Source organism: Lutjanus erythropterus, chromosome 20, assembly GCF_056507025.1.
Source record: "Lutjanus erythropterus isolate fLutEry1 chromosome 20, fLutEry1.hap2, whole genome shotgun sequence".
NCBI classification, from domain to species: Eukaryota; Metazoa; Chordata; class Actinopteri; order Lutjaniformes; family Lutjanidae; genus Lutjanus; species Lutjanus erythropterus.
The window spans coordinates 25,809,733-25,831,224 of record NC_139336.1 but is presented as its reverse complement, the minus strand read 5'-3'; the positions used below and the strand labels follow the sequence as shown (position 1 = coordinate 25,831,224).

At 40.9% G+C, this 21,492-nt stretch overlaps 1 protein-coding gene across 1 annotated transcript in view; it reads left to right on the top strand.

Annotated features, from left to right (window-relative positions):
• Positions 1–21,492, top strand: part of ntng2b (netrin g2b) — a 92,342-nt gene that overhangs the window by 69,542 nt on the left and 1,308 nt on the right. Inside the window, 18 exon segments of the mRNA XM_084746654.1 lie at positions 3,535–3,648; positions 5,010–5,111; positions 5,114–5,154; positions 5,470–5,644; positions 6,529–6,696; positions 8,664–8,750; positions 8,942–9,022; positions 9,227–9,307; positions 9,506–9,603; positions 10,061–10,217; positions 10,299–10,385; positions 10,454–10,672; positions 11,423–11,518; positions 11,605–11,676; positions 12,279–12,392; positions 13,495–13,569; positions 15,395–15,562; positions 20,261–20,395. Of these exon segments, the coding sequence (XP_084602780.1) occupies positions 3,535–3,648; positions 5,010–5,111; positions 5,114–5,154; positions 5,470–5,644; positions 6,529–6,696; positions 8,664–8,750; positions 8,942–9,022; positions 9,227–9,307; positions 9,506–9,603; positions 10,061–10,217; positions 10,299–10,385; positions 10,454–10,672; positions 11,423–11,518; positions 11,605–11,676; positions 12,279–12,392; positions 13,495–13,569; positions 15,395–15,562; positions 20,261–20,395 (2,070 nt within the window).

The window sequence follows — 21,492 nt, the reverse complement described above, 5'->3', positions numbered from 1 at the left end:
ATATGCTTTAGATGGGTGCTGTTGTGGATGTCTGAAAAGGATGGGGATTCAGTGATGTAACATTAGCAGCTTTATTCTTCTTGGCATTCGTGCATTCACCTTACTGCAGTTTGTGCTGTGTTTTTTTTCAGGTGGCTGAACAAGTTAGCTGTGTTGCTTTACAGCACGGACACAAGTCTCATATACTCTTTACGTATGATTTGTTCTTGCTTAACATCACTTGCCCTAAATCTGAAATAATTCAAAATAACGCATGATGATACGTGTTGAGGGACTGGCTCTTCTGCTCTCTGTTGTACACAATGTGTGATTTGTGTGCGGGGGGGGGGGGGGGGGGGGGGGGCGGTAAATTTTCCTAAATAATTAAAATTCTGTTAAGTTTTAAAAACATCCAATACTGTTTTTCCATGACCTAACTGTCTCTAACATAGTTATTCGGCCTATAACATTCACCAATAATGGTTCTGGTTCCGGTTACCGAGCTCAAGCAGAACAGACTGGTTTGGAGTGAGGCCTCTGCTGTTTTTGCTCTCCTCTCTGCATCCTTTGAGTTTTCCTGTGCATTTCTCGGCATTTACTTTTGACAGCTGACAGCTAAACATCAACTCTAAACCTAGTTATTGTGGCTTCTAGCAACAGTCAACCTTGCACTGGCTGCTTCTGCAGGGCGGCTGGCTGTTAGTTTAGGAAGCACTGGATCTGATATGGTAGCAGAGTTTTCTATGAGCAGAGCCTGCATTTCAAGTATCGCAGTCGATCATGTTAATTTAATGTGGGAAGATAAAATCCTGATTATTATTTGATTAATTGTGCAGCCCTATTAGAGAGATTAAAAAAAGAACACGTGTGTGTGTGAGCACTGACAGTAGGTTTGTGAGAGTTCAGCTGACATTGTCTTTGCATCATTTAGAGACATTAAGAGGACTGCGGAGCATCAGCCACAGAATGAGGGTGAAGTAAAAGATATGAGGAGGTGACAGGAGAGACAGAATCAGGACTAAGCCCAAAACATCCCCTAACATTAGCCTCAGCTGACTCACTGTGTCAGAAGTGTCAAGATACTAAAAGGATCACGTGGTCTTTGAGGTCCCTTCTTTCAGTCAGCGTAGAGCAGGCGGGAACCCCGAACGCTCTGGCTGCCAGCGTCTGATGGTTCGGGCTGAACTGATTGAGATTAATGCCAAGAACAGTTCGAATCACTCCTACCCCCAAGGCAGCATGGGTTACTGAGATTAAATGCATTTATGCTCACTGCTGTGCTACATCAGCCTCTGAAACAACCATGATTCAGAATCCTGCTTTTCCCACAAGAGAGCCCTTTTTTTTTGTTCCAGCCAGCATGTGCATGCACGTGTGTGTGTGTGTGTGCAGCCGTGACAGATGTGTGAGAGAGCAGGTCTAGTGGGGCCAGAGTCGGACACGAGTAGAGGTAGGCAGGGGTTACTTTGATGAGATGTAATGATGGCATGATGCCAGTAGTGTGAAATGGTCCAGGGTGCTGTGAGAACAGCTGCCGGCGTCCTGTCTCACTGGAGCCCCAGGGAGGGGAGGGGGGAGGAGGGATGGAGGGGGGGGAGCGAGTGGGCGGGAGATAGCCTGGAGGGGGACGCTCCGCAGGGGAGCAGGATGCTTGCAGGATGCCCCTCTCTGAAGAAGAATAACTGGAGACGTACATCGCCTGTACAAAAACCCCTCAAGGGAAAACACAGATGGAGGCATGCAGCACTGTATTCTCTAGCGGTGTTGGTGATCATTAGTCCCTCAATGACGTGCGCGGTGTGGTCGCTTCATGTGATTGGTTATCTGTATTTTTAGTAAGGATCTCTATGAGGACGATTGTGGAGTCTTGATTTATTGAATTGTGCCTGTGTTGCAGTAAACGGAAAGGTAAAAAAGAAAGTGGAGGCTTGATCCATAAACTGAACTAGTTTCACATCTCTCCTCTTTCATGTAGCCCTAAAAACTTGAAGCAAAGGATCTTGGGAATGGCATAATGCCCTCTGGGAAAGTGGAACACGCAGAGAAAAAGGGAAAATTTGAGCAAGAGACAATTAAAAATGCAGTAAAAGCAGGATGTGTGTGTGCTAAGCTGTCTCTAGTACCTATATTGATTCGGCATGTTTTGTGTGAGAGCAGCACCAGAGAGAACATTAAATCCCAAAACCCATGAGAAGATGTTACTATAACACAAGACAGAATATAGTATCCTATGAATATTGATATTTTTGGTAAATACTGGAGATGTACTGATCCACTTTTTCTCAGTTCCAATCTCATTCTGATATCTGAATTTGGATATCTGCAAATACAATACTATTCCGCTACGATTATTTATTATTATTATTCACTCATTCTTGAGAAGTGGAACAACGCCATATTTTGAGGGGATTTTTACTCTTCAACCACAGTTGGAAAATATATTTTAAAAAATTCAAACTCTTGGCTATTATACCTTGTAACAGGCCAATCTACTAGTGATTAATTTTTTTTTTATTAAATAGCATTTTTGCAGCTGAGGACCTGCACAAACTTCATGTATATATATGCAGGCGTATCTTGTAAGGCAGCTGGATTCATGAGATCATAAGATCACACGAGAATCCGTCTTGCCAGGCTTCAAGTTATCCGTTTGCGTCCGCACCTGAAGTGCAGCTAATCAGCATCCTAGAAGGAATTACTGGCAACTATGGGCGTGATTCTAGGTGTGAAAACTGCAAGAATCGTCCATGGAAGCGTTTATATGATTGGCTGCGTTAGACGTAATAGACAGATGGTTCATCCAGTGACCTGTCAAGTGTTTTTTGAATATGCCTCTACTTTTCCTAACAGTTTTTAAGGACTACTTCCCCAACGGTTCTGTGTAACAAACCATGTGGCATGTCAGGTTGTAGGGCTACCAGTGAAAGATACGCCACTTTAAAACAGCGGCGGTCATGTAGTGTCTGATCTGTTAGGTAACGAGTATCGCACTAGCATTGTTTCTGTCTTCGGTATTGTTCTGGTATCAAGTATCATTCTACTAAACTTGGTATTGGTATCAAAGTCAGAATTTTGGTATTGTGACAACACCAGTAAATACAGAACAAAAATCAGCGCACATCTTTCTCTATTATGGGAGGGAACAAAGGAGGAAGCACATACGCAGTGTCAGTGAGAAAACTTCATGACATTCAGATAAAAGGAAGTGCATGTCATTTCTTTCACATCCAGAGTGGAAGTGTAGCGATGAAGGAGTTTCTCAAGCCTCTCTGACTCTCACAGCTTTTTCCCAAGCCCAGGGCTGAGGCCCCTGATGGGGCAATCCACTATCTGACAGAGAGCAGAAAAAGGAAGAGGAAAGGAAAACAAGGTCCCGGAGGAAGACGGGGGGAGAAGGGAGAGAAAGGCAGACGATATCAGTAATCTTTACTTTACCCACTGCAGTATCAGCCTAATTATAAAGTTCTCATTGTTCAGGTTGCGGAGGGGAGAGCATGTAATATTCTTCAAATGATGTGTGTTTTTGTTGTGTTAACAACGACTGCGGTGTGACAGTTTCCCACAACTCTGAGGGACACATACATGGCGATCATGGCCGCCAAACCTCATCCGAGCACGGGAAGAAAAGGGTGGAGGAGGAGGAAAAAGAAAGAATAACTGAGGAAACAGGTATTTTTTTAGTAGTAGTAGTGGCAAGAGAGATAGATGTAGATTTATACACTGTAGTTTACTTTTGGTGCAGTAAATATGCAGTGGTAGATACACTTACTAAACTTATTATGAGTTAAACCTGACAGCTCACAGTGAAATCTTAAAAATTTAAAACAGCAGAAGTCTATCTAAATTTATCTCTTCACTGACATGATAGTCTGTCAGTCAACATAAGCGACACAACTAAATCATAATTTTGGCACCGACAGCAGTGTCGTATTTTTATCTCAGACAATGACTGAAGCTGAAGGGGAAAAAATAAAAAAATATAAAAAAATATAAACATGTATACCATAAGATGTTTTGGCTTGATGTGTCAATAATGATTGCGGTGTGACAGTTTCCCACAAGTCTGAGGGGCACGGGCATGAGAGTCATGGCCACACAACAGCAACCTCATCTGGGCACGGGGAGAAAAGGGAGGAGCATAAAGGTATATCCTTATATGTAGGGATGTAACAATATATTGAATATCACAAATAGCAATTAAGACTATACAAACTGTTGCATTGTTTTTGTTTTACATATGATGTTCATAATATAAGCATTCATTGGCATTTTTTTGCACATGCCTAAATCATGGAAGAAGTTACAAGGAAAAACAAATTTTATACTAACAACAAATGCTGCACTCAGATTTATTATTTAATTAAGAACATTTTCAAGTGTTTTTTTTTTTTTGTTTTTTTTTAATTAAGGTTGTCACAATCCTCTGAATCCACAATTCAATTTAACTTTTTAAGTTTAAGGTCGCAATTTAATTTTCAATGCAGACTTTTACTGTTACATCCCTACTTGTGTGTGCTGTAGTGGCAACTGTATTTAACTGTAGTGATAGAAATATGCACTATGAACTTTCAGAGTAAGTTAAACCTGGTAGCTCATAGCAAAAATTAGCTCTTGAAAGCAAAGGCCACAGATCCTCATCTGAGCAGAGAGAAAAGGAAGGAGAAGAAGGATAAACTGAGCACTACAGTGTAGATTTAAATACTGACGTTTACTTGCACAAGTAATCTTGGCAGCTCACAGGAAAACATGGCAGATATATATACTGATTTTTGCTTGTTAATTTAATGAAATTGTGGCGTTTCAGTTTCCCACAACTCTGAGGGACACGGACATGAGACGCATGGCCACAAGACAGCAACTTTATCTGAGCACACAGGTATTTCTTGTATGCGTAGTGGTGGAGAGAAAATCTGCAACGATATATGTAGATTTATATACAGTAGTTTACTTCTGCAGATGCAGTAGACAGAAATTAAAACACGTCAGAAATATAAATAGTCTTTTGCTTGATATTTTAATGTCAATTTCAGTCTCCCACAAGTCTGATGGACACGGACATGAGTCCCACGGCCACATAACAACAACCTCATCTGAACACGGGGAGGAAAGAAAAGCTGAAAGCAAAGGTATCTATTTATATGTAGTGGAGACAATGTTCTCCAAGATTTACATTCTGTGGTTTACTTGTGGCACAATAAATATGTAGTAGGTACACTTTCCTCGAGCTAAACTTTGCAGCTCACAGTGCAGAAAGGCCAGAAATAGCAGAAATGTGTCAACAGTTTTGCTTGTAAATGTTAATAAAGATTGTGGTGTTTTAGTCCCCCACATGTCTGAGGGACATGGACATGAGACCCATGGCCACAAAACACCAAGCTCATCTGAGCACGAGGAGCATAAAGGTATATCTACTGTAGTTGTAGCTAAGTGTAGCTATCATGTACAGTAGTGTTGGAAATTGCAAACTCACAGCAGTTGTCCCATGAAAAGCTGAAAAAAATTATCTAAATTTTTGCTTGCTGTGTCAATGAAATACGCGGTGTGTCAGTCTCCCACATGCCTGAGGGACATGGACATGAGACTCATGGTCACAAAACAACAACCTCATCTGGGCACGGGGCAGAAAGACATGAGGAGGAGCATAAAGGTTTACCTGACCTTGTATGTAAGTAAGTTAGCTTGACCAGAAACAACAGAAATGTACCTTGTTTTGTCTGAAAATTATAAAGCTGAATCTAAATTTGGTATAGAGTGACTAAAGAAAAGGACAAAGACAGGAGAAGCATGTTTGAAAATATAAATGGAAGTTTTTGCTTGTTTTTTCAATCGCAATTGTGGTGTTGCAGTTTCCCACACATCTGAGGGACACGTACATGAAACACACGGCCACAAAACAACAATCTCATCTGAGCATGAGCAGAAAGGGGAGGAGGAGAAACATACAGGTATATCTTTACTGTAGTGTTTAAATATGGCTACTTGCACCAAAAACTGGCGCCTAAAAATGTGAAACACAAATTGTATCTAAATTGGTCTCTTTTGTAGCATAATACACAATTTTTAAAAAATTGCATATAAAATATAGACCATGAGATATTTTTGTTGTTTTATTATTCAATAACAATTATGGTGTTTCAGTCTCCCACAAGTCTGAGGGACACGGACATGAGAGTCATGGTCATGAGAGTCATGGCCACAAAACAACCTTATCTGGCCACGGAGAGGAAAGGCAGGAGGAGCATAAAGGTATATCCTTATAGACTGTGCTGTAGTGGTGGCTGCGGCTTACTGTAGTTTGCCTGTATGCAGTAGATAAACTTAGCAAGTGACCGCAAGATGCGTGCCTTTGAAAATTAGAAAAATAAAAATTATAGAAAAATGTAAGTTTTTGCTTGCTTGCTGCCTTTGCTTTTGACAGGGATTATACTGTGGTGTGTCAGTCGCCCACAAACGTAATGTATCAAGTGAGAAAAACAATAAGCATGTTGCTTAGATTGCTGAGAAAAGTACTTATAAAATTAAACTTCCTAGGTGCTTTTGCTTGAAATGTCAATGATGATTGTGGTGTGACAGTCTCCCACAAGTCTGAGGGACACGGACATGAGACTCATGGCCACAAAGCCTCATCTGAACACGGGGAGAAAAGAGAGGAGGAGCATAAAGAGAGAAAAACTGAGGACACAGGTACAACTTCTGTCTGTAGTCGAGGAGAGTATAGTCTTCTTTTGTAATATATGTAGATTTATGTACAGTAGTTTACTTCACAGATGTGCAGAAATATATTGATAATTGTGGTGTTTCAGTCTCCCACAAGTCTGAGGGGCATGGACATGAGAGTCATGGACATTTAAGTCAAGGACATGAGAGTCATGGACATGAGAGTCATGGACATTTAAGTCAAGGACATGAGAGTCATGGACATCAAAGTCATGGACATGAGAGTCATGGACATCAAAGTCATGGACATGAGAACCATGGACATTTAAGTCAGGGACATGAGAGTCATGGACATCAAAGTCAAGGACATGAGAGTCATGGACATCAAAGTCAAGGACATGAGAGTCATGGGCATCAAAGTCATGGACATGAGAGTCACGGACAGTTAAGTCAGGGACATGAGAATCATGGACAGCAAAGTCATGGACATGAGAGTCACGGACATTTAAGTCAAGGACATGAGAGTCATGGACATCAAAGTCATGGACATGAAACTCATGGACATGAAACTCATGGACATGAGAGTCACGGACATGAGAGTCATGGACATCAAAGTAATGGACATGCAACTAATGGACATGAGAGTCATGGACATCAAAGTCATGGACATTTAAGCCAGGGACATGAGAGTCAAGGACATGAAAGTCATGGACATGAGAGTCACGGACATTTAAGTCAGGGACATGAGAGTCACGGACAAGGGAGTCATGGACAAGGGAGTCACGGACATTTAAGTCAGGGACATGAGAGTCATGGACATGAGAGTCATGGACATCAAAGTCATGGACATGAGAGTCATGGACACGAGAGTCATGGTCATGTGAGTCACGGACATGAAAGTCATGGACATGGGAGTCATGGACATGAGAGTCATGGACACGACAGTCACAAAACAACAACCTCATCTGGACACAGTGAGGACAAGCAGGAGCATCAAGGTATATCCATACTGTAGTGGTGGCTGTGGGTGACTGTAGTTAACATGTACTGACACAAGTTAAACATGGCAACTTAGAGTGAGAAATGGGCCACTGAAAACTGACAATATGAAACAGAAAAAGACAATAAATTTGTCTTTTCAGTAGCAAAATAGTCTATTTTAATTTGACAGCAATATCAGTGACATAGTGTTACTGCAAGTTTTATTATTTACATCATTGATGATCGTGGTGTTTCAGTGTCCCATGATCTTAATGGACACGGACATGGACATGGACATGAGCTTCATGGCCACAAAACAACCTCATCAGGACATGGAGAGGAAAGGCAGGAGGAGCACAAAGGTATATCCTTATATGTACTGTAGTGGTAGCTGCTGATAACTGTAGGTGACATGCAGTGATGGAAAAATGCAGTAGATTAAACTTTCACTTTGAGTTAAACTTAGCAACTTGTAGCAAAGACGGGCCCTTCAAAACAGCTTTTAAATTGTTGTGATAATAATATCGTGGTGTTTCAGTGTCCCATAATTTTGACGGACACGGACATGAGACTCATGGCCACAAAACAGCAACCTCATCTGGACATGGGGAGGAAAGGCAGCATGAGCATAAAGGTATAACATTATATGCATGTAGTGGGTAGTTGACATGTAGTGATGGAAATATGTAGTCGGTAAACTTTAACAATGAATTAAACTTGGCAACTTAAGGGAACAAGTGTGTAGCATTTAGTGACATCTAGTGGTGAGTGTGCAAATTACAAAAACTTCTTTGCATCACTCTCCCCTTCCAAGCACGTAGCCCAACTGTAGTTAACCTGCAGTGGTGGTAAAGATGAATCATATTATCATATTTGAAATGGCATCATGTCCTTTGTGATGTCACTGTTGTCAGTGATGCAAAGAGGAAGACTGCTGCTGACTTTAGTTGATGCTGGACGGTGTTTACCACGCGTAAAAAACTGAAAACAGCAGAAAATCATCAAAGATTTTGGTTGCTGTGACAATGACAGCTGTGGTGTTTCAGTCTCCCATAATTCTGAGGGACACGGACACGGGCATGAGAGTCACGGCCACAGAGCGGCATCCTCATCTGGGCACGGGGAGCATGCAGGTATATCCTTATATGTACTGTGGTTGTAGGCTAACTGTAGTTACGTTGTGGTGTTGGGAAGGTGCAGTACTTCCACAAGTTACACTCGGCAGCGTAGTGCAAAAAGTGAAAAAAGCCTCTGAAAACTGCAAACAGCAGAAAATGTACCTAAATTTCTGATTGTTGTGATAATGACAGTTGTGGTGTTTCAGTCTCCCATAATTTTGGCGGACACGGACATGACACTCACGGCCACAAAACAACAACATCATCTGGGCACGGGGAGCATACAGGTATATCATTATATGCATTGTACTGATAGCTTTGGCTAACTGTAGTTAACCTGTAGTGGTGAAAATATACGGCAGATAAGCTTTCACCATGTGTTAAACTTGGAAGATTACAGAGAATAAAACATGAGCTTCTAAAAAGTGGAAACAGCAGATAACATATATACATTTTAGATTCCCGTGATAATGACAACTGTGGTATTTCAGTCTCCCATAATCTTGGCGGACACGGACATGAGACTCACGGCCACAAAACAACAACATCATCTGGGCACGGGGAGCATACAGGTATATCATTATGTGTATTGTACTGGTAGCTGTGGCTGACGGTAGTTAACCTGCAGTGGTGGAAATGTGCGGTAGATAAACTTTAACCATGTGCTAAACTTGAAAGATTACAGAGAAAAAACATAGCAACTTGTAGCAAAGACGGGCCCTTCAAAACAGCTTTTAGATTGTTGTGATAATAATACCGTGGTGTTTCAGTCTCCCATAATCTTGGCGGACACGGACATGAGACTCACGGCCACAAAACAACATCATCATCTGGGCACGGGGAGCAGCATGCAGGTATATCCTTATATGTACCGTAGTATAGCTGTGGCTAACCGTAGTTAACATGTAGTGATGGAAATATGTAGTACAACTTTCCAGTTGGCTTATAAAGATTATTACTATTGCTATGTCAACCTTAATTATGGTGTTTCAGTCTCCCATAAGTCAGAGGGACATAGACATGAGACTAACGGCCACAAAACAACCTCTGGGCATGAGGTGGAAAAGCACAAGGAGGAGCATAGGGAGGGGAGAGGTATCCTGCCAATGTTCTTGTAGATACTTAAGTTTATGATGCAGCGCTAAACTTTTACGGCAACTTGAACTTGACAGCTTGTAGTGAAAAAACGGGCCCCTAAAAACTGAAAAAAGGAGAAGTGTATTTAAATTTGTCTCCTCAGTGACATGATGGCCTTTCAGTCAGTCGAGGCTGTAAAGCCAAACCATAATTTGGCACTAGGCATCACAGCGTCATTGTTTGGGTAGTTGAGGAAACAATACACCTCAGAAGATATTTTTGCTGTTTATGTTCATGATGATTGTGGTGTTTCAGTCTCCCACAAGTCTGAGGGACATGGACATGAGACACATGGCCACACAACTTCATCTGCACATGGGGAGGAAAGAAAAGCTGAAAGGACAGGTATCTTGTTGTCGTCATATATAGTATCATAAAATATACCTCATATTTGCACTTATGTCATTCACGGTTGTGGTTTGTTAGTCTCCCACAATTTCGAGGGACATGGACATGAGACTCATGGCCACTCATCTGGACACGGGCAGAAAAGAGGGGAGGAGGGGCATAAAGGTACATCCTTGTAGTTTTATAGTCCTACTGTAGTGATAGACAAACTTCCACCACAGTTTAAACTTTGTAATTCACTGTACAGCACAAAATGCCCACTGAAAACCAGAAACAGCAGAGAAATATCTTTGATTCTTATGTTGATGACAATTGTGGTGTTTCAGTCTCCCACAAGTCTGAGGGACATGGACATGAAACTCATGGACATGGGGCTCATGGCCACGAGACTCATGGCCACAAAACAACATCCTCATCGGGGCACGGGGAACACGGGCATACAGAAAGAAAAGGTATCTGCTACTTTCTCCCACATGCTTGCTAAGCTTCTGGTTTTTGCACTTGTTCAGTCAGGCAAGTGGGTCAGAAATGTAGTTGCCCAATGTCAGTTTTTACTTGCTCCTCTACAAAAAATCAAATTTTAAGTATAATATGATAATGCATGGAGAAAGGCAGGAAATGAAAAATTACTTAAACCATCAATTAATTATCAGAAAAATTCTATGGCTAATTTTTTTCCATACTTGCCCAGTCAGGAAAGTGAGTTGCTGGATTTACTATATCAACATTTTGCTTGCTTTGGGCAAGTTTTTTGAATGTCACAACCCTAGCTAACATCTAATTTCACTATCAGCATTTGATCTATTCAGTTTTATAACATTTGGAAAGTCTAGAGGAGCAGCATGATTACCAGAAGACAGCCAATAAATTAGTCAAAAGAAGTCTCTGGTAAATGGATTCATCGGAGTAGTTTCTTTAACGTGGGGACTGGCTTTTTTGGCTTCATGCGCCATTGAGCGACCTTCATAGGTAAGAAGAGGGCCCTTGCCTCCGACAATTCCTCTTTATCTATCTATACATCCACGCCCTGCAGAGAATCTGGAGAATGTAGTATTTAACTCGCCTACTCATTTAGAGATAGTCACTTCTACACTCCCCGACCAGTTCTGTAACTGTATCACTCACTATTGCTTAGACTGCTGAGAAAAAGAGCATAGAGAATGTATTCGCTTGATCGGCAAATGGCAATTGTGCTGTGACAGTCCTCCACAAGTCTGAGGGACAGAGACACGAGACCCATGGACACAGAACAACCTCGTCTGTGCACGGGGAGGAGCACACAGAAAGAACAGCTGAAAGCTCTGCACAAAGTGGCGGCAATCTTCTCATAAAATAGACCTCAGATTACTGCTTCTTATGGTCACTGACAATTGTGGTGTTTCAGTCTCCCATCATTTTGAGGGACACGGACATGAGACCCACGGCCACAGAACAACGACCTCACATGGACACGGAGGTGAGCACACAGCGAGAGGAGCGTCTCTTTTGTAGCGGCAGTGTTACAGTTGCTATATACAGTAGATTATTTGTGGTGCTGTAAATATGCAGCAGATAAACTCTCACCACGTATTTAAAGTTTGCTGCACGCAGTGAAAAATGGAAAGTGGGAACAACAAATGTATCTAAATTTATCTCTAACTACATGATAGCTTGTCAGTCAACATACGCTATAAGGCTACATCTTAATTTGGTACCAACTGTTGCGCCTTGTGTTTAGATGAGAAAACAACTGACACCGTAGGGCAAGAAATAAAAAAACAGACTGTAAAAAGATTAATTTGACATTGAAAATGCTCTTGAACTAAACACGATGTTATTTGCTGTGTTCAGAATATGAGTTTTAACCGGACAACTGATTTTAAATCTAGGTCTTTAGTCTTTTAAGTACCCTTGCGCATTTTATACAAGTCAATTACATTAGAATATACGTGAATAGGATCTAACTCACCAAAGGCTGGATGTTGTTGTCTTGTCAGTAGTTGCTGTTTGGTAAAACAGCCTGAGATAATCTGCGAAACGTCAATATGGATTGATTTGCGAGTTGTTCCTCCTTTGTAGTCAACCACGTCTTTGAAAAACCTGAGTGGGAAAGAGGGAGACATGAGACCCCGAAGCACACTCTTGGGAAAGAGGATGAAGAAGAGAGAGAAAGAGAAAGAGAGAAAAAGAAAGGTAAAAATCTGAACATGCGGTATAATAGCACAGTGATTCATAACTGGTTGCGCAGTGGGACCCAACATTTATCATGGTGAGGTTAATGGGTAACACAGTATTGCGTTTATAGCTCCATTAAATGTGGTGATTTGAATCATTTGAGCCCACAGTTGAGTCATTTTCTTTTTTGAATCTTCAAACTGACATTTCTTCTCCTCAGGCTGCAGAGTTTAACAGTTTTCAATGCTTTTTCTAAGTCTAAAGTTCGGGTCCACTTGGGGTATCTTCAAGACAAACAAGATGTTTGGGAGACCTGGCAACTCGACACAAAATAATGAACCAACGCTCTTAGCATTTTGTTTAAAGTAAGGGGAAGATCTACAGGTCTAAGTTAAAGATCACAGTAGCTACTTTAACATCTGTCCAGTGTAACCGGTGACACTGGTGTTGTCAGAAGTTTATTAACCAGCGAGAAAATCCTCACGGCGGCATCCCTTGTGTTTTTCTGACTACTCTGAGGACTTCTCGTTCCATGTTGGCTTAAAAGTTGAGAGTGAGAGTTAATTCTTGACCTTGGAAACAGCAGTTGGTGATCTTCTTCTCAGAAGATCAAAAGCTCCAGAACAGCTTCTAATCTCACCACGACGGCTGCTGCTCTTCCTGAGGTCAAGAATTAACTTTCAATTTCATCTTTTTGGTGTGTTTTCACAATTATTCTGTGTATTAATCCTAAAATGTATTATTGTGCTTTAAAAAATAGTAAAAAATATCAAGCTGTCAAATCAGATTTCACTTGAAAACTCTGAGTCAGGTGCAGCACAACAGTAGTTCTGTGCAAACAGACTCTCATAAAATCTTGAGGATGACTTTTGGATTCTGTTCAACCAGTTAAGAAACACTGCACTAGGTGGAGATTATGCCAGCTTTATAGAACAAAGCAACCCCCGTCTTTAAGGTAGACTCTAGCGGGAATCCCATCCGCCTCTGTAGTTCTAATAGTGACCTACATGTATAGGCTGTACCTGCTCTAGCTCTGTGAAGGTATAGTGCTGTAGGTGAATGTAGAGCAGTGAATGATGTGGTAGACAAATCTTAAACAGAGATTCCTTCATCCCCCAAGGACTTCTGAAACTCTTGATCTCAGGAGAGCCCCAGGCCAGACAGTTGTTTGGGATCATATATGATGATTTCAAAGGTAAGAGATCAACACGAGCGGCACGCTGTGTGAATGTACAGGCGAGAGACTCGGGCTTGGTTAAATCCTCTGGATTCTTTGGTTCAGATTCAGTGGATTGCAAACTCTTTCTGTCATTTGGATGCTGTTTTATTCAAGTAGAAAACCTGTGGAAAATTTCCTCCTGCTGCATGTTTTATGTTTTTCCATTCTGCTCATTCTTTCCCGATGCATCCCCGCCTCCCTCGTGGTTGTGTTTGCTTTATGTGCACGATCAAGGTAAGGGTTTGGACTTTAAATTCATATTAAACCATCAAACGACTGACACTCCTGTTCATCGGTTTTAGAAAGGAGGCTTGTTAGCAAAATATACCATTATTTCATCCAACCTCACAGGCTCTCTGAAGCTTTCTCTCTCAATGTAACCGCCTTTCACCGTTAACAATTCACAATTGATAAACACCAATAAAGCAGCATCTTGACTCGTAACGTTAATTTGTGAAACAATGTCCCATTGCCTCTCTAGTCTGTGGAGTAATTGGCCATTTATATTTAATTAGGCAGTTCTTCCCCCACTGCTAGCATGGTTCCCTCAGTGCTGAGAGAGGCACTTTACGGTGCTCCTCGTGCTGGCTTCCTTTAAACCAGCTCATTAATATTTCAGCTGGCATCATCAACCAAACAATAATAAAATAATAATGTGACGGCTGATTAAACAGCTAAACTCCGACTTTTTAATGTGCATTTAAATGTGTATTTGCATAAACATGCCTGGTAAACGCCTCTTTAGAGGACAGTGATGCCTTGCAGCACACTATTGCAGCCAACTTCTAAAGCTTAATAAAACCTTAATTAGGTACCAGCCTCAGCCAAGATAATCGTAGCGAGAATGTAGAGCAACACCCCTCCACCTCTCACTGCACCCCTCCGCACAATGCAGGTCCTACAGTAAATGATATCAGGCTTTCATTTCTCTCTCTGTGGGAAAATTATACAAAGGTCTTCTGCCATTCTCTGTTTTTTTCTTCTTCTTTTTTTTCAGCTTAGGGTTTTAGGGTGTGAAATTTGGAAGAGGTCTTAATTTATCAAGCGTACCAAGCGTGTAGAGTAAAACCTGCAATCAAATCCTCTCAGATAATTCATGAATTACAAAGAGAAAATTTAATTAAGAGCTCTGATTGTGCAGCGCTTTATGAAAGAGAATTTAAGGCTGTGGAAATGAAGAGCAAACAGAGCGAAGAGAGGAGAGGCATTAGAGGTTTTCTGTGGGGTTAAGCAGGGTCGGATGGATTTTATGGTGTCAGGTGCAGCCTGGAAACACCTACAGGACTGTATCACTCATCTAGAACTCCCTTGGTTATGATTCTGTAGCTTATAATCTACTCACGCTGTAATAAAATTAAATTCCCAGACACAATTAACATGCCTGCACTCGCGCATATACACTAACAAGCATGTATACACACACACACACACGTACGCACGCACCTACACACAGGATAGTGGAATTCCCATCAGCAATCAGTGAAGCCCAGTGAAGCAGACTCAGCAACCCTGTGAGTGCAGGAACGGAGAGGGAGTGGTTTGTCTTTATTGAACCAATATAGAGTCAGAAAGGCGAGTCATAAAACACACTCAGAGTCATTCATTTGTTCACTGACGTGCGAGACTAAAACTTTAAGATGTATCTGTTAGTGCAAGTCGTTTATCATTTCCTGCTGTCACTGAGGAATCCTGTGAGGATGCTTAAAAAAAAAAAAAACATCCTATCCAACATTTTAGATTTCAACTTTAACTACGCCCCCCGTCTATTCAAAGAAACTTAAATGTGTCTCTTTTCTTTCAGACTGTGAGTGCTATGGCCACTCCAACCGCTGCAGCTACATCGACTACCTGAACATCGTCACGTGCGTCAGCTGCAAGCACAACACCAGGGGCCAGAACTGCCAACACTGCAGACTGGGATACTTCCGCAACGCCTCGGCCGAACTGGATGATGAGAGCGTCTGCATCGGTCAGTCTACAGGGGGGTGAAGAGAGTGTGAGGAGGGGGACGGTGTGTGTGTGTGTGTGTGTGTGTGTGTGGGTCATGTATGATTGACAAGGAGGTGCTGGAGTTGTTAATGCTTTTAAAATTCACGCTTACTACTACTCAGATGTTGAAGTGACCAAATTAACATAGTCTATGAATGAAAGTTGAAACTCAAATACATGCATACAATAAAAAAAATTTATATTATCACAGTTAAGTATTGATAATATTTAATTAAGATATGAAATTTATGAACTTTATTTTTAATTTCACTACTTAACTTATCAAAGCACACAGGTAATAGAATTAAAATGTGTTTAAGCGAAACTATCAAACATTTTATTTAACAACTTTCTTATTGCTATTGATAAAGTTTCTCATGTCGATACATAGAAGCATTGTTTTATTTCCCAAGCGTAATTTTTACCAAATGTTTCTTCAACTACAGAGCTACTTTCCAGGCACTTTTATAAAACACATTTGTTTTGTTGGCTCTGGACTCCAGCAAATGGGATTTGAAATGAAACGATGACTATGAGAGTAAAGTCGACTGTTTTTAACTTCATCTGCTGAACAGTGAAGTAATTAATCGTGGCTCTATTTATCCACTATCCCATAACTTAAGGTAACAGAAAGAAATTGGACATGTTGACCTAAGTTTAAAGCTGCTCTAATCAATATTTTATTTTATTTTTTGGCAATCTTCACCTCTCATTTGTTCGGGGAACTTTTTGGCTTCAGTGCGTCGATCTATGGAATTTAAATTGTTTGTACATAATTATGCTAATCAGAAAAGCCGATCAGATGACAAAACAGCGTGGTCCGAAGAATTAATACCGACCAAGCGCCAAATGCAGGTGAATTTTCTGTTTGGTGTGTAAATTCTCAGAGGGCTGCTCCACACACTGCTGGATGAATGTCTGCAATAAAATAGTCATGTCGTAAACAACTATGCTGAGAGTCCAGGTTTTGGTGACGCTCGCTCTGTCCTCTGCTGTCTGTGTCAGAGATTAACACACACACACACACACACACACACACACACACACACACACACACACACACACACACACAGGGACAGGACTGCATGGTGCATTCAGGTGCACCTTATGTTCCTTGTTTTCCTTGTTTGAAATACATAGACATACATCTGCCATTACTTTCTTGTTTTTCGCTACAGTAATTTGAATATTTTGATCCTAAAAAGATACCAATAACACATTCAGTGCTACAAAAGACTTCTACATAGATTAAAAAAAAACAACTTAACAAATTGTTAACAGCTCAGAGATGTTCCTGTAAAACAGGTCCCACAAGTGCATCTGTAATTTCTCAAGTCGTTTTATGCTCATACACTTCACATACAATGCTGTTAAGAATAGTTAAAGGAGGAATCTAAGATATATTTACTGTATTTACTGTAATAAAATATAAAATGATCATGATGATATGCCATTAGAGATTGAGGAAACACTTGAAATACTTGTGTTATTGATTCATTTCCCCGTTCAGAGTTCAAATTAATGCCGAATGTTCACCGAATTAGTGCGTTTCTGTTTATGAGTTGTAATAAATCATTAAAAATCTTTTAAGAGGATGATTTTAACGGTTAAACTGAGCAGTATGCTAACAGAGCAGCCACTGAACTCAGACTCCAGAGTGTGTATTTTCAGAGCAGTGGGCTTTTCTTTTCGGGATAAAGAGCCTAACTTTACACTGATAGACAACTGACATTTACAAACAGCTGATCAACCTGTAGTGTGGGATTGTGTGGGATTTCATATGATTTAATATAAAGTCTATGGCTTCAGATTGTACTCATCTTTGTTACATATTGTTCATTTAAATACATAAATAATCTCCACAATAGAAAGCCTTAAACAAACCCTATAATCAGCTATCAGTATCGACCAATACTGCTTCCAGTGATCAGTGATCAAAAATCCTGATCGCAGCACCCTTGATAATAACACTTTGAATGGTTACTGCCGTGCTGCATTGTCCTCAATCCAGGGGTATCATTGAGCGTGATAAAAGGGTTTAGAAGTCCAACACTGTTCACCTAATACTGATGCAAACACCCTCAAGCACCCTTAAAGCTGAAAGTCAACACTTCATTTCAAATCCAATATGCTGTATCACAGAGCCAAAAAAAGAAAAACATACCGCGGGTCTCGTATTTTCTGACTCTACTGTAAATAGACACTCTTTATGGACAGTGACATACATAGTTTGTCTGCTCGCGAAGAGTATCTTCTCTTTTTAAACTCAGTCTTATTAAGGGCGCGTCCTAATAAGAGGTCACTCCATTTGCATAGCTGTGGAGCTAAAATATGGTGTTTATTTGGATCCATCTGTAGGTGGACTGCAGGGGGTTGGAGGGTAAACTCACCACGGTTGGGGCGCACACGGGGCCAGGCCTTGGAGTCAGCACAAATAAGGCCCCATTAGCTCGTCTGCCAGCACACTGGCACACCGAGCATGGCAACAGAAATCAGTTCACGCCAGCGTCTCCGGAGCGAGAGACCAAACACTAATGCATCTGCGCACACATTTTACACAGTTATGTGTTCTTCACAAACATTCAATCTCAGCAGCTCACACACAATCCCAGTATTATTAATGCACATGACCCACAAACACACGGATACCAACCGCATTGCTGTGCTTGTGTCATCTCGGCCTCTTGGCTTGTTCACTGCTATGAATTTTTTATCATGCATTTTTTAGTAAATGAGTTAATTTGATCTTGGGTTAAAGTGAAAGACGAGCTCTCGGCTTGCATCAAATCACTAGAGAAACTTTGGTTCATCATCAACTGACTGACAAATGCGATGCAAATACGCAGTTTCTTACCATCTCTGATCTGCTACCAACCATCACTGATCTGGATATCAGTCAGCTTCTATAAATATGTGTATTTGTAATGATAATTACTTGCAGAAATGAGAGTAATTTATGTGGAAAAAAAAAATTACAAAGTGAATGTCATCTTGTGTGAAAGAGGAAAACTCTAGGGAGGTAAATCTATCTCAGACTGACTCAGTAAGCAGTTAGCCTTTCAACACGACCAAAATATGTTTGAGCATATCAACAAGTTATTGTTAGGAAGGCAGAGTTCAGGCTGTTTCTGAGAATAAACATGAGTTTGCGACCATCTGAATGATGAAGATTTCAAATAATATTGCAAAATGATCAAGTGCAATATCAAAACTGCATGAGCTAAAATGTTTTTCGATAAAGGGAGAGCGTGTCACTGTGGTGCTAAAGATATTATACACATGCATATTGTTTATCCCTCATTTAAACAGAGTAAACTTAAGTTTGTTTCTTTATGCAGCACAACAAAAACACTTCTGTATCACCCTCATTGTTCGAATCACCACAATGTTCCCTGCGCTTATTCTACCTGCCTGTGAAAGGAGATACTCTGTGATCAAAGAACTTCCAGTCCTATTTAGACGGGATTAGTTTCCCAAACAACATCTGATATATACAGTACTTTCTGACACGGGACATCTGTCATTGTATTGTTCTGTTTAGATGGCAGAAGGGCCACTGTTTTCCCAGTACTGTATGATACTGTAGGTGGGTTTTTTTATATCGTTGACAGTGAATTTATTGAAAGATTGTTTTAAAAACAAAACGTACAAGAGAAAAATGACTGGAATACAATGGCTCTTCTAACATGATAAAAATGTGCAGTAGCTTTTAGTTTGAACAGCATCTGTGAGTTTTACATGAAAAAAAAATAGGCAGGAGGGCCTTTGCATCTAAATTTTCACCATGAGGGTACATGATGGGCAAAACAAAAAAATAATTTAGGCTGAAAAGGCTTGAAATTGCAGGTCTGAATTTTTGCAGCATCTTGGAACATCTCTGTAGTTTGGAGAAACGCCACCTTACAGGCACAGTATTGTAGCAGGGCTTCAATAACAAAAAGAGTGGTTTAAATACAAAAGCACACATTTTTGGCTAAACTAAACGGGAGAGTTCAGATTATTTTATTATTTGGTACTTATCAATAGTCGGCACACCACCAGTTTAGAGAAGCAGAGAGGAGTAGCTACAGCAATGTACTGCTGTGGACGAGAGTGAGAAACAAAAGTATTTTAGCCACTTAAAAATGTCAACCACAAAAATCATTATCAGTTCAAGCGTACGCTACATTAATGATATTTTCACCACTTTACTTTGCCGTCAGACGGCCTTTTCTAACAGAAAAACACTTATATATACACGCCAAGTATCACTCTCTCCAAAGCAACCACACTAGAGGCAAAATCGCTAATGTTACTTCCAAAACATGGCAGCTGATGGTCTACCGCTGCCTTGACCTGCGTGTTATTAGGTGACTTTGATGAATCTGAACTAACCTTTTAAAACACAGAAATCAGACCAAAACTTAATCAAACTAACACATCGAGTCAACAGCAGACCTGCAACTCCGGTGTTCTGTAAGGTAAAATCACTGATTTCGCCTATAGAGTTTGGAGAGAGTTATATTTGCCTCATACAACAGCAGTTTCCTGTCCGAAAAGGCCATCTGACAGCAAAGTAAAACTGTGAAATAATTTGTAATTTCCTTTATAAAACTCTAAAAACTGGTCAAATCCCCCCAAAATTATTAAGACATTTTAAAATAACATCTCTTTTTCCTCCACCACTCTTGTCTTTCAGAGTGCAACTGCAACCAGATGGGTTCCGTTCACGACCGGTGTAACGGCACGGGCTTCTGCCAGTGTAAAGACGGCGCCACAGGGCCCAAGTGTGACGACTGTCTGCCGGGATACTACTGGAAACAAGGTTGTTTCGGTGAGTACGAGGAGACTGATGTTTTGGTGGATTCGTGTCAAAAAATCCAGCGGTGAACAAATGTAGCCTTCTATGACCTTTGTGAGTGCACCGTGCCACTTAGCTTCTGCATCCCCCGACGTTTTCTTTACTCCCATGGGAATAGATCATGTAGCTCATTAGCGGCATCAGCTGCTCCTTTAATTGATGACCCTGTCACTCCTTAACCCCATTACAGGGAATCGCCTTCCTCTACCATCTAACATCTAGTCAGGGGCCCCACCTACACGAACACACACATACATCTATTAAACCTCCACAGGCATGCATTTTGACGGTGGGTTTATTTATTATACGGGACATATCGTAGTAAATAGTAGCACAATATGTTTTAAATTTGACATTTTACTCCAAATATTCACATGCAACTACGCCAATATTATTGGTGTGATAAAGAACATTACCTTGTGTAATTATTTCCTGTCATGGAAGCCTGATCCTCTCTATTTCCTCTCAGAACATTTTTAGGTCAAGAATCTTGTGCACTACAACTACCTCCATGTTTCTCCTAATGCCTTTTATAGCATTTTAATTATGCTATTTGTTCCTCCGATCATTACTTAAGAAATATCACACACGATGAGTATTTTCTGCTGTGTTTGAGACAATGGTTTAAACTTGACCCCGAGAAAGTGCAGGCTTAAGAAAAACAGACAGAGAAAGGGGCTGCAGAAACAAAAAAAGGCAGGTGTTACCTGTTGTTGTCCCTGAGGCAAAGCGTAGAGAATTTATCTTTCCTCTTTCCTTCCTCCTGCTTTCTTTTCTACTTTGTTCTTTCTGCCCTGAATTCTTCTCCTCACCCCATATCTCTGTTTCCCATCATGCTTTTTCTAACATCGCCCCCCCCTTATCTCGCCTCACCTGTCTTTCTCTTTGCCAATACGTCTTTCTTCCCTCTTTGTGCACTTTACTCCCCCACTATCCTTTTACCGCCTGTCACTCTGTCACTTTGCTGTGCCCTCTTTATTCACAACTCCTCCATCTCTCGTTCGCCTTACCTCTGCAATTCCATCACTCTCACTCTTTCCCTCTGCTTCTCCCTTTGCCACTCTTTCTCG